The 13,989-nt window shown below is 46.0% G+C and overlaps 1 protein-coding gene across 6 annotated transcripts; it reads left to right on the top strand.

The window, feature by feature from the left end:
• Positions 1 to 62: 62 nt before the first annotated feature.
• Positions 63 to 13,186, top strand: LOC140418716 (uncharacterized). Of its 6 annotated transcripts, none has more exons than XM_072502285.1 (4): positions 63 to 205; positions 645 to 721; positions 8,022 to 8,146; positions 11,712 to 13,186. In XM_072502285.1, exons 1-4 carry the CDS (start codon positions 176 to 178, stop codon positions 12,743 to 12,745), a joined length of 1,266 nt encoding a protein of 421 aa, XP_072358386.1. In that variant the 5' UTR covers positions 63 to 175; the 3' UTR covers positions 12,746 to 13,186. The 6 variants fall into 6 exon arrangements, 3 of the variants coding, with proteins under 3 accessions (XP_072358386.1, XP_072358387.1, XP_072358388.1); XM_072502286.1 differs by lacking the exon at positions 63 to 205 and adding an exon at positions 218 to 475; XR_011945265.1 differs by lacking the exons at positions 8,022 to 8,146; positions 11,712 to 13,186 and adding an exon at positions 2,144 to 4,166 and having other exon boundaries at positions 74 to 205.
• The last annotated feature ends 803 nt before the right edge of the window (positions 13,187 to 13,989 follow it).

The following is a 13,989-nucleotide window of genomic DNA, read 5'->3' on the forward strand; positions in this document are numbered from 1 at the left end:
AGGAACCAGAACGAGTCGGCATCAGAATGTCCCGCCCCCGGAAGTCGCCTCTCTGTGCGGAGCATGCGCGGTGCTGCTCCGGGCTGAGCGCAGCCGCAGTGATAGTGAGTCCAGCTCCCAAACGCTGAATGAGATCCGCCGCCAGCCCAGACAATCGTGACAACCCAAACCCCCCATGATGTGGAGATGCCGGCGTTGGACTGGGGTGAGCACAGTCAGAAGTCTTACAACACCAGGTTAAAGTCCAACAGGTTTGTTTCGATATCACTCCTTGGAAGGAGCAGCGCTCCGAAAGCTGGTGATATCGAAAAAAACTGTTGGACTTTCTCCTGGTGTTGTAAGACTTCTTACCAAACCCCCCCAATAAGACCCATTGGTTTTATTGTCAGTCTGCAGACAGGAGCTGGAGAACTGAATCCAGGCAGAGGAGAGGGAGGGAGAAAACTGGGAGTGGAGGAAATAAATTATGCAGATGGTGAGTGGGGTTCGGATTCCAGCCCAGGGAGGAAGGAGAGTGTGTGGGACGGGGATTTCCAGCTTTGGGGGAACAAGAGAGGGAAAAATGTTCCAGCGAAACTAGAATTGTCTGTTCAGAATTTCTACCCTGGATTGACAGTGATGACTTTTGTAAACTCCTTTTACAGGATATTGGAAGTGGAGGATTGGATGACAGAAAACTCAAACCAAACATCACATCGAAATTTGACAGTCACTCAATTCAGTAAGAGCTCAATATCTTCATTCCTTTTGAATTTGGAAGGAGAAGTGTTTGTTCTGTTTCAGCAAGGTGACTGCAAAAGCACCGAGACTCACCCCAATGAGAGTTTTCCAATCCACTGACTGTGGAGAGAGTTTTAACCAGTTACACAGCCTCAAACAAATGTATCACATCATTCACTGCAGGGAGAAATTAAATGCTTGTTTGTGAAAAAATGAAATGAAAGTGAAAATCGCTTATTGTCACAAGTAGGCTTCAAATGAAGTTTTACTGTGAAAAGCCCCTAGTCGCCACATTCTGGCGCCTGTTCGGGGAGGCTGGTACGGGAATTGAACTGCCTTGGTCTGCTTTAAAAGCCAGCGATTTAGCCCAGTGTGCTAAACCAGCCCCAGGCTAAACCAGTGTGGACAAAGCTTCAACCGGGAGAGACATAAAGACCCCTCACCATTTACATGTCCTGACTGTGAGAAGAGTTTTAAATGTAAAAAGGATCTGCTGACACATCAACGTATTCACACTGGGGAGAGACCGTTCTCCTGCTCCCTGTGCGGGAAACGATTCATTCAGTCATCCCATCTGCAGACACATCAACTTGTTCACTCTGATCACAATTTTTTAAACTGTCCTGACTGTGAGAAGAGCTTTTAAAACAAAAAGGATTTACTAACACACCAATATGCTCACACTGGGGAGAGACCATTCACCTGCTCTGTGTGTGGGAAAGGATTCAGCCGTCCATCTGCCCTACTGAACCACCAGAGAATTCACACTGGGGAGAGGCCATTCACCTGCTCTGACTGTGGGAAAGGATTCATTAATTCATCCAACATTCTGATACACCAGCAACTTCATACAGGGGATAGACTGTTCACCTGCTCTGAATGTGGGAAGGGATTCACACGTTCATACAACCTTCTGACACATCAGCAGGTTCACAGTGAGGAGAAGCTGCTCACTTGCTCAGTGTGTGGGAAGGGATTCACTCGTTCATCCAACCTATTGAATCACCAGCGAGTTCGCACTGGGGAAAGGCCATTCACCTGCTCTGTGTGTGGGAAGGGATTCAGTCAGTCATCCAACCTGCTCACACACCAGAGAGTTCACAGTGGGGAGAGGCCGTTCACTTGCTCCATATGTGGGAAGGAACTTTCTCATTTATCTTATCTTCTGGAACATCATCGAGTTCACACTGGGAGCGGACATTCAACTGTAATGTCTGAGGAAAGGGGTTTACTCACTGATCCCACCTGTTAACACACCAGCGAGTTCACAAGCAACTACAAGGTTTAGATTATACCCTCATTGATGCTGTTAATCATGTCCAGGACTAAATAATGTTCACTCTGACTGCCTTAATCTACTGATGAGGTTTATTATTCTGAATAAATGTGAAATAATTCAGCTTTGTTTGAAACGTTGTTGCAGATTTTTGTCTTTCCCACCTGAGTGTTGAACATCGCCTGTCTGGAGCTGAGAAATAACAATCTGGGGAAGGATTATACGGCAGGAACAGAGTTTCAGCCTGGACACAGTCCTTCAGGGTCACACTGAGAGAGACAAATTACACTTTGGTCTTTCTCATCACTCTTCGCTGGAAATGTAATAATAATAATTGCTTATACATGTAGGCTTCAATGAAGTTCCTGTGAAAAGCCCCTAGTCGCCACATTCCAGCACCTATTCGGGGAGGCCCGTACGGGAATTAAACCCGCGCTGCTAGCCTTGATCTGCATTACAAGCCTGCTGTTTAGCCCACTGTGCTGTCAAATCAGCGATTGGTGTAAAACTGTGATGTTCTTGATTGAATGTAAAGTAGCTGGTTTCAGTTTCCAGGCTGAAAATGCATCGGAATCCGTCTAAAACATTTTAATGTGTTTGTGTGACAGTCACAATGAATTCATTGAATTGAAACCTACTTAAAATAGATTGCTGGAAGTTTGCATTAAAATAGCAGCAGGAGGGCATCACAGGTACCTGGTAACAGCAGGGAGAATTAGACAATAGTTTCATTCCCAGGTAAAGAAGGAGCTGCAGCTTGTGTCCAAGAATTTCCAGTTTTATTGATCTGTGCTTCCCACATTCCGTCCTTTTAAACAAACCTCACCCCTACCAGCCTTTAACAATCATAAACATAACAGAGAAAAGGGCGAAGCTGTGTCTGCCCCTTTAACTGGGAGCTGAGCAGTGTCAGAGCCCCGACTGTCCCTTTAAGAATGAGTGATGTGTTCAGCTGAAGATTCCGATTGGCCGTTTTCTGGGTGGTCTCCTTATTCTGATCGTTCTCAGTGATCCTCGGGTGTGTGAACCTGCTCTCCTGTCTCTCATTCTCTTCTCTCAGATTATCACAGGCAGGAAGTCTGTTCATGGTGATAACATGAAACTGACGCTTGCTGTTTCATTCTCAGGTAACACAACTTCCTGTTTCTCTGCTGCCGGTTCCAAACCACACATCTGACATCTGAGCAGAAAATAAACCCATTGACCACAATCTGGTGAGAACATCTGTCAGTGCAGCCTATATCTGTCCACAGAGTCAGGGCAGAGTCACACAGATCACACTGCGGTGACATTTACAAATGAGCCGGTTATTTCTGTTCAGAGTCTCCATTCCCGGACAGAACCGGCTGTGTCTGTGGATCAGTCACTGAGTTCCCTCTGCTCTCTGTAGCTGGGAACTGATAACCTGCTCCCTTATATTTTATATCATTCTTTCTGTGTTACTTGTTTCCTCTATTTCTCAGCTTTTATCTCTTGCCACCTCGCCTTTCTGTTTTTTTAAATCTCTCAGTTCTTCTGTCAGTCTTTCTTTCTCCTTCCATCTATATTTCACTCCTATTCCTATTTAATTGAGGTGTTCAAAATCATGAAGTGTTTGTGATAGATTGAAGAAGGAAAAAGAGGGAGAAAAACAGAAAATGTTGGAAAACTCAGCAGTTCGGGCAGCATCGGTACTGAGAGAAACAGAGTTAACGTTTCGAGTCCCTGTGACTCAGAGCAGGAGAAACCGGGATTGTCCCTCTGAGATCAGGGAAAGTGAAGGGGAGATTTAATAGAGGTGTTTAAAATGAGGAAGGATTTGTGATAGTGTCGATGGGGAGAAACTGTTTCCCAAGAGCAGGAGGGTTTGTAACCAGAGGACACAGAGATTTAAGATATTTTACAACAGAATCCAAGGAGGTGTTGAGGAGAATTGTTTTTACACAGTGATGTTATGTGATGTGGAATTCACACTGACAGGCTGCAGGAAGCAGATTTAACAGTAAATTTCAAAGGGAATTGGATAAATTCTTGTGGACGGTAAATTGGCAGAGTTATGGTGAATGGGATTAATTGGACAGTTCACTCATCTTTGTGACATTCTGAATTTTGCTCAAACTGATGTTTTAACATTTGACCTTTTCAATCACAGTGTGTCTCAAAGAGAAGATTAAAACTTTGGTTTTGATGAGCTGTCGGACACGTTTCCTGTGTGACTGTGTAACTTGAGAACCACAAGAAGGAACTGAATATTTTCAGTACCTCTAACAGATGTACCTCGAATATCAGAAATCTCTGGAGTTCCCCATGTCCTCATTGCTGTCCCCTTGCGTATAACAGCTCTCAGTCAGGTGGAGTCAGTCACACGTGTCTCTGTCATGTTTCCATTCCTATTTTATCACACACCTCCCAGTGACACTCACCACAACACAGAAACCTCAAAATATCATTGTTTCTTTTCACCTTGTCCTCCTATTACAATTGGATATTTACTGGGCCTTTTGTCTCCATTAATGTCAGCTTACATGCAGGTCAAATGACCTCAGAGGCACTGGAACCAGACTCTGTTTATTGTACCAGACTCCAATCAGCCAAGGACCTGCAGTGGTAACATACACCAGAATTGGAATAAAAGGCAGGTTATTGTCTAATAAAGGGTGCGGCCTGGTGGCCGCCTAGTGCTTAGGGCTCAATCATAAATCATAGAATGTACAGTGCAGAAGGAGGCCATTCGGCCCATCGAGTCTGCACAGGCCCATGGAAAGATCACGTTATCTAACCCCACACCTCCACCCTATCCCAGTTACCCAGCAACACCACCTAAACTTTTTGGACTCTAAGGGCAATTTTGCATGGCCAATCCACCAAACCGGCATGTCTTAGGAATGTGGGAGGAAACTGGAGCTGTCGGAGGAAACCCATGTGGACACGTGGAGAACGTGCAGACTCCGCACAGACATTGACCCAACACAGGAATCGAACCTGGGACCCTGGAGCTGTGAAGCAACTGTGCTAACCACTGTGCAACGGTGGCACTGCTGCCTCACAGTGCCAAAGTCCCGGGTTCGATCCTGGCCTGGGTCACTGTCCGTGTGGAGTTTGTAAATTCTCCCCGAGTCTGTGTGTGTCTCACCCCCACAACCCGAAGATGTGCAGAGTAGGTGGATTGGCCACACTAAATTTCCCTTGGAAAAAAATGAATTGGGTATACTAAAATTTTTTTTAAAAAAAGGTTATTGTCTAATGGGGCAGAGTAACACACACCAGAAGCGGATTATATTATGTGGTCAACAAACCATGATTACTTCACTATTATTTGAAAACCAAATTTAGTTTTGGTTCTCTAGATGCTTACTGTATCATCATTACATTTGATCCAATGATGTTTTCACTCACATACTGCAGCCTGACTTATTATGGGAACAGACAGTGTTTGTTGCTCTCAAAGTGAGTGAATCCTTTGCTGTTCTCCTCTGGGCCCCATCTCCATTATTATTGTTACTGAGACTCTCACTGTTATTATTGGAGAATCAAGGAGCACGGTGGCACAGTGGTTAGCACTGCTGCCTCACGGTGCTGAGGTCCCAGGTCCCATCCTGGCTCTGGGTCACTGTCCATGCGGAGTTTGCACATTCTCCCTGTGTTTGCGTGGGTTTTGCCCCACAACCCAAAGATGTGCAGGGTAGGGGGATTGGCCACGTAGTCTAAAGTTATTTTTAAAAACATTATTGGACAATCAGCGAGTCAGCCTGAGCCTGTGGCGGCTGTCACCATCTGGAACTGTCACAATGCCCGGGTGATTGACAGCAGCTCCGGATCAATAGGAAGAAGAGGGGCAGGACTGATGGCCCGACCGAGAGGGGCTGGTCCTCCAACCAATCGGAGTGAATGAGGGGCGGGACCAGCTGATATTGAAGCATGCGCAGTATCAGTAATGGCGATGGAGAGCGGCTTCTTCTTTGCATCCATAATTTGTAAGAGGCGGTTAACAATATGTAGGGTGCGTGAGATCGCGGGGAAGGTCGGAAACGCTGCGCAAGCACATTGTGTGAGTCATTAAACTCTGAAAAGAGTTTACCGGATCCAGATTGTACTAAACGGGGCTGCAGCCCCTCATTTTCGGCCTGGATTAACGGCCGCCATCTTTATTGGACAGTACGAAGTCTTACAACACCAGGTTAAAGTCCATTAAAGTCCAGGTTAAAGTCCCGGGGAACACTTCAGCAGTCAAGGGCATTCAGCCTCTGATTTCCGGGTAAGCGTTCTCCAAGGCGGCCTTCAGGACGTGCGACAACGCAGAATCGCCGAGCAGAAACTTATAGCCAAGTTCCGCACACATGAGTGCGGCCTCAACCGGGACCTGGGATTCATGTCGCATTACATTCATCCCCCACCATCTGGCCTGCGAAATCCTACCAACTGTCCTGGCTTGAGACAATTCACACCTCTTTAACCTGGGGTTACCCCATCTCTGGATCTGTAAAGATTTAATCACCTGCTAATGCTTGCATTCCTAGCATTGTTTGGCATCTTTGAATTTGTCTATATATGTGTTTCTGGAACAGACCTCTTCATTCACCTGAGGAAGGAGCAGCGCTCCGAAAGCTAGTGACATCGAAACAAACCTGTTGGACTTTAACCTGGTGTTGTAAGACTTCGTACTGTGCTCACCCCAGTCCAACGCCGGCATCTCCGCATCATCTTTATTGGAATGAGTGTGCACCATGGCGCATGCGTGATCGCCATCTTTGTCGGGGGGCAACGTTTCGATGAGTGGGAGGAGCTTGTTACCCATTGTTCAGAATGCAGCCAACTTGTCCATCAAACTGTTATCACCCTTTCAGTCCCAATGTCTGAATGATGGGGCGGTGGATTGATGGAAAGAAAGGGAAATACATCCTCCTCTTCTGATCCCAATACCTGATGGTCTCAACATCTGTGGTTCTGTCCACCCATGGCAAAAACTCAAGACTCTGAGTAGACATCATCCTCAAATGAGGGACTGCTGATGACAACGAGGGGCAAAGTTATAGCGTGGAGAGGGCAGTACAGTGGTTAGCACTGGGACTACGGCACTGAGGTCCCGGGTTTGAATCTTGGCCCTGGGTCACTGTCAGTGTGGAGTTTGCAAATTATCCCTGTGTCTGCGTGGGTTTCACTCTCATGTGCAAGGTTGGTGGATTGACCATGCTAAATTGTCCCTTAATTGGAAAAAGTGAATTGGGTACTCTCGTTAGTTTAAAAAAATTATTGGACAATCAGCCTGAGCCTGTGGCGGCTCTCACCACCTGGAACTATCACAATGCCCGGGTGATTGACAGCGGCTCCGGACCAATAAGAAGAGGAGTGGCTGGACTGGAGGACCGACCAAGTGCAGCTGGTCCTCCAACCAATTGGAGTGAATGAAGGGCGGGGCCAGGCTGTGATTAAAGCTGCGCAGTATCAGTAATTGCCCCTTAATTGGAAATAAATTAATACAAAATAAATAATTGGGTACTCTAAATTTTTATTTTTTTTAAAGTTTAGCGGGGAGCATGAACTGGACGAGAGAGCAGGAGAAGGGAGTGTTGTGAATTTTCTATCCTAGACTGACAATCATAGAATCCCGTCAGTGCATAAGGAGGGCATTCAGCCCATCAAGTCTGCACAGATTCTCTGAAAGAACACCCTACCTAAGCCCCCGCCCTGTTCTCGTAACCCCACCTAGCAAACATATCTTTGGACATAAGGGGCAATTTAACACGGCCAATCAACCGTTGGACTGTGGGAGGAAATTGGAGCAGCCCGAAGAAATCTCCGCAAACACGGGCAGATAGTGACCCACACAGACAGTGACCCAAAAGGCCAGAATTGAATCCAGGTCCCTGGTGCTGTAAGGCAGCAGTGTTAATCGCTGTGCCACCCCACACAATAATGGATTTGGGAAACTTCTTTTACAGGAAGTTAGAAAGGGAGAATTTATGCACGACAAACCCAAACCACAAATTTATTTTCTGAATTCCATTTTTGAATTGACATTGATACCTTTTGTAAATTTCATTTTCAGGGTATTAGAAGAGGATTTACAGACCGGAACCTTGAGCAAACTCTTACATCACAATGTGACAGCTTCACTCGATTCATCAGGAAGTGAACATTATCGTCCTTTGAACGCAAGTGTTTGCATTTCAGGTCATTGCCATTCGCTGTGTTTACACACTCTCACATACACTCCCTCTCTCTGTCTCTCTCTCCCAAATGCTCTCTGTCCCACACACACCATCTCTCACTCTCTCCCGCACCCTCTCTCTCCGCCGCACCCTCTCTCTCACTCGCACCCTCTCTCTCACTCGCGCTCTCTCTCACTCACACCCTCACATACTCCCCTTCTCGCACAACTCCCCCTCTCTCACACACACACCCTCTCTCTCACACACTCTCCCTCTCTCCTCCCAAAGAGGTGAACCAGTTGTTTTTTATGACCAGTTTTCGTGGTCACCTTTTCCCAGTGCCTGCCCCACAAATGTCCAGATTCATTCAGCTTAATTTCACAACCTGTCTTTTGTGTTTTTGTGGGTTCTCTCTCACTCCCTATTTTCTGTTTTGAATCAATTTCGCAGAGTATTAGAAGTGAAGGAACTTTAGTCAGGAAATTCAAACTAAACATCACATCAAGATCTACACTCACCAAAACATTTGTAACATAAATATCATGGGAGTTTGAAGATGGAAGGAAGATGCACCGTTCACAGTGGGGAGAAACCGTACTCGTGTTCTGTGTGTGGACAAGGCTTCAGTCGATCATCTGGCCTTTCGAAACATAAATGCAGTCACACCGGGGAAAAACCATGGGAATGTGGGGATTGTGGGAACGGATTCGATTATCCATCCAAGTTGAAAATCCATCAGCGCATTCACACTGGGGAGACCGTTCACCTGCATTGAGTGCGGGAAGGGATTCATACACTCATACCACTTGCAGACACACCAACACATTCATGCTGGGGAGAGGCCATTCACCTGTTCGCAGTGTGGGAAAGGATTTGCTCATTCCTCCAATCTGCTGAGACACCAGCAAATTCACACTGGGGAGAGACCATTTAAATGTCCAGACTGCGAGAAGTGTTATAAGAGTCCTGGGGAACTGATGTCCCATCAACGTGTTCACACCGAGGAGGTCGTTCAGGTGCTTTCACTGTGGGACTGGGTTCAGCCGATCATCTGACCTCTCTGTACATCAGCGAGTTCACACTGGGGAGAGACCATTTAAATGTCCAGACTGTGAGAAGTGTTATAAAAGTTCTGGGGAACTGATATCTCATCACCGTGTTCACACTGATGAGAGGCCGTTCAGGTGCTCTCACTCTGGAAGTGGATTCAGGCGATCATCTGACCTCACTGTACACCAGCGAGTTCACACTGGAGAGAAGCCGCTCACCTGCTCTGAGTGTGGGAGGGGATTCACTCAGTTATCCAACCTGCTGATGCACGAGCAAGTTCAGAAGTAACTTCAGTGATTGGATCTCGCTGTTAATCACATCCTGGACTGGAACATGTTCATTGGGGTCAGTTGCTGCTGATGTTCATAAACTCTAATCCAGTCACAAGGAATTAAATTCTGAATAAAAATCAAGTCAAATCAGTTTGTGTTAAACAAAGCGTGTGGTGTCTTTTTAATATCGCTAACACAAGTTAGTTCCTTTTGAAGGTCTCCTTCTCCCCATCTCCTCCATCCTCACCTCCAATAACAAGTGTGAGGGGCTCTCACAGCTTCTTTGTCACTAAGGTTAAGACAATCCGATCAGCTGCCTCTGCTGCTTTCCTCCACTAACCTTCCGGACGAAACTATCTCTAAAGCCCATTTTTGTCCAAGTTCTGAACTTGCATCTTTCTCCATTTTCTCTCCCGTCAGAACTCACCTTGTCCATGAGACCCCCGTTCTCCTCGATTGATAATTCCCATAAACGGCTGACATCCCAACTTCTCCAAGTGAGCTGATATTGTGAACAGCTCTCTCTCTCTGCTGGTACTGTCTCTCTCAGCATTGAATCCACTGTCACACCCATCCTAAAAAAACACGTTCCTCCCATCTTTACAAACTACTTCTCCATCTCCAAACTCCCTTTCCTATCCACAGTCCTTGTACTCGGTTTCCCCCAAGGATCTACCCTCAGTCCCTCCTATTTTCCCATCTACACACTGCCACTGGGTGGCATCATCCAAAAACACCATGTTCATTTTCACATGTACACTGCCAACACCCAGCTCTACCTCAGCCCCATCCCTCTCCATTCCTCCACTGTTAGTAAATTATCAAACTGCTTATCCCACATCCAATACTGGATGAAAGGTTTTCCTCCAATTAAAAATTGGGAAGACCAAAGCCATTGTCTTCAGTCACCATTAGAAATTCCATTCCCTAACTCCCGAGTCCATCCCTCTCCCTGGGAACTGTCTGAGGCTGAAACGCTCTCTGCACAAATTTGGTGTCAGATTTGACCTCAGGAGGACACTGCTGCCTCGTGGGGCCGAGGACCCGGGTTTGATCTCAGCCTGTGGAGTTTGCACATTCTTCCCGTGTCAGCGTGGGTCTCACCCCTACATACAAATGTGTACAGAGTAGGTAGATTGGCAACGCTAAATAGCCATAAATGAATTTTATAAAATCTTCTATTTCTACATTCTGTCCCTTCCTGTCACATTCTGGTTATCATTGTCTGTCTTGCTACCCTGCACAACTGCCTTGTCCCTTCTCATCAACTTTCCAAATTTCTCCTCACCACAACCCTGTCTCCTCACCCACGAATAGGTTTAAAGCTCTCTCTGCAGCCCTGGTTGTGTGATTCATCCGGGCACTAGTTCCAGCGTGGTTCAAGTGAAGGTCACCCCAATGGTATAAACACTCTCTTTTGTCACTACTGGTGTCAGTATAATAATAATCTTTATTGTCACAAGTAGGCTTACATTAACACTGCAATGAAGTTACTGTGAAAATCCCCTAGTCACCACACTCCGGCGCCTGTTCAGGTACACGGAGAATTCAGAATGTCCAAATTACCTAACAGTACGTCTTTCGGGACTTGGGAGGAAACTGGAGCACCTGGAGGAAACCCACACAAACACAGGGAGAACGTGCAGACTCTGCACAGACGGTGATCCTGGCGCTGTGAAGCTACAGTGCTAACCACTGTGCTACCATGAGTACCCTATGAATCAAACCCCATTTATCCAGGCAATCACTTAAAGTGAACATCTCATTCACTCTTTGCTAATTTACTCATGGCTCAGGTATTCATTTGGAACACATTTGTGATCGCTTTTTAATTGAGGTCAGGGCTGCCAGTGCGCCTTTAACAAATTCAGTTAAAGAAGCACGATTAAGATTAAAATGGAAATTTTGTGCCCAGAGATTTTCAGGGAATCAAAAGATTTGGGGAGGAGGGCAGGAAGTTGGAGATTAAACCAAGATCAGCCACGATCATAGTGAATGTTGGAGCGGCTCAATGAGGCTTATGGTTTACTCCTGCTCCTATTTCACATGTTCATATCCTGTGTATAGCCCAGACTGGGTGGTAGTTTGCCTTCCCTGAGGCCATCACTGAAACAGTTGGGTTTTCGTGACAACCCAGCAGTTTTCATGGTCACTTTTTCCCAGTGCCAGCCCCACAAATGACCAGATGAATTCAGCTCAATTTCACAACCTGCCTTTGTGTTTTTGTGGGTTCTCTCTCACTCCCTATTTTCTGTTTTAAATCAGTTTCACAGGGTGTTCGAAGGGGAGGATTTGCAGTTGGGAAACTGAAAACAAACATCACATCAGGATCTGAATATCATCGGATTTTGCACATGCAAGAAAATAGCAATGCTAGCAGTGCGGAGAAATGTGGGGACTGTGAGCAGGGATTCAGATCCCTGTCGGAACTGGAAACCCATCAGCCCAGTCACACTGGGGAGAGACTGTTCACCTGCCCAGAGTGTGGGAAGGGATTCACCTGGTCATCCAATCTGCTGAGACACCAGCGAGTTCATAGTGGGGAGACTCCATTCACCTGCCCAGAGTGTGGGAAGGAATTCACTCGATCATCAGGGCTGCAACAAAACCAGCGGGTTCACACTAGGGAGAGGCCATTCACCTGCTCCAAGTGTGGAAAGGGATTTACTGATTCTTCCACTCTGTTGAAATACCAGCAGGTTCACACGGATGAGAGACCTTTTAAATGTGTAGACTGTGAGAGGTGCTATAAAAGTTCCTTCAACCTAATGCGTCATGAGCGAGCTCACACTGATGAGAGACCGTTCAGGTGCTCGGACTATGGAACTGGGTTCAGGCAGTCATCGGAACTCATTGTACACCAGCGGATTCACACTGGGGAGAGGCCATTCACCTGCTCCAAGTGTGGAAAGGGATTCAGCGATTCATCCACCCTGCTGAAACACCTGCAGGTTCACACTGAAGCAAGACCATTTCAATGCACTGACTGTGGGAAGTGCTATAAAAGTCCTGTGGACCTGATGCACCATCAGCTTGGTCTCACTGATGAGACACCATTCAGGTGCTCTCACTGTGGGACAGGGTTCAGGCAATCACCTCAACTGGCTGTACACCAGCGAATTCACACCAGGGAGAGGCCATTCACCTGCTTCGAGTGTGGGAAAGGATTCACTCAGTCATCCACTCTGCAAAGACACCAGCGAGTTCACACTGGGGAGAGACCGTTCCCCTGCTTCGTGTGTGGGAAGAGATTCACTCGGTTGTCCATTCTCACAAGTCACCAGTGTGTTTGCAAATAATTAGTGATTGCAGCACGGTAGCATTGTGGATAGCACAATTGCTTCACAGCTCCAGGGTCCCAGGTTCGATTCCAGCTTGGGTCTCAGTCTGTGCGGAGTTTGCACATCCTCCCCGTGTGTGCATGGGTTTCCTCCGGGTGCTCCGGTTCCCTCCCACAGTCCAAAGATGTGCAGGTTAGGTGGATTGGCCATGATAAATTGCCCTTAGTGTCCACAATTACCCTTACTGTTGGGTGGGGTTACTGGGTTATGGGGATAGGGTGGAGGTGTTGACCTTGGGTAAGGTGCTCTTTCCAAGAGCTGGTGCAGACTCGATGGGCCGAATGGCCTCCTTCTGCACTGTAAATTCTATGTTAATCACATCCAGGAATGAACCTTGTTCATAAATGTCGATTTCTACTGATGTTTTATCAATAAAATTTGTCAGAAGAATCTAAGAAATTGAACTATTTTCTATTGTAATATTATCATTTTTTGTAACTGGTGAAGTGTGAGAGTGGTCCTTACAGTGGGAGAAAGAGTAGCTGTGTGAATTTAAACTGTGAGTTTGATGTGTTAATGAGCCCAGCTAGACTTCAAACCAGATGTTTACCAAAAAAATGTAGTCAAGTTGGGTAGAGAACAGAAACAGATGTGAATGGGTGGTTGTGATTCAAAAGATGCAAGGTGTGAAAGAAAGGTGTCAGGAATGAAGTATGGATAAAGTAAATTCACTTTTTTAAATTATGAATGTTAAAGTAAAGAGATTATGTTAATCAATTCTGGGAGAGATTGGTTCGAAAGAAATTGGGTAAAACGATGGCGAGATCAAAGGGAAAGAATGTAGTTAAGGGGATACTGAAATAAAGATTGCTTATTGTCACACGTAGGCTTCAAATGAAGTTACTGTGAAAAGCCCCTGAAACCTGTTAAGATACTGTTTGAATCTCAGCCCAGAAAGCTGTGTGAAGGAAGCCAGATTTGAAAAGCCAGTTAACTGGTTAACCTCGAGCAAATTGGAGTAAAGGCACAGTTTGGGACAAGGTTTCTGCATTTTATAGATCTTAAAATCTATAAGGCGTTGCTGGACAGATTGGGAAAGGTTAGCTCTGAGGTAGTTAAATTAAGATTGTTTGGAACTGTTTAAAGTATTGGGATGTGTGAAGTCATTTTATTTATTTTCCTATTCCATCATAAACATTTGCTTTTCTAAGAAACCATCACGAGTAGTCGGGGCCATCATTTCTGGAGTTCAAAACCTCTCC

Source organism: Scyliorhinus torazame, chromosome 5 (assembly GCF_047496885.1).
Source record: "Scyliorhinus torazame isolate Kashiwa2021f chromosome 5, sScyTor2.1, whole genome shotgun sequence".
NCBI lineage: Eukaryota > Metazoa > Chordata > Chondrichthyes > Carcharhiniformes > Scyliorhinidae > Scyliorhinus > Scyliorhinus torazame.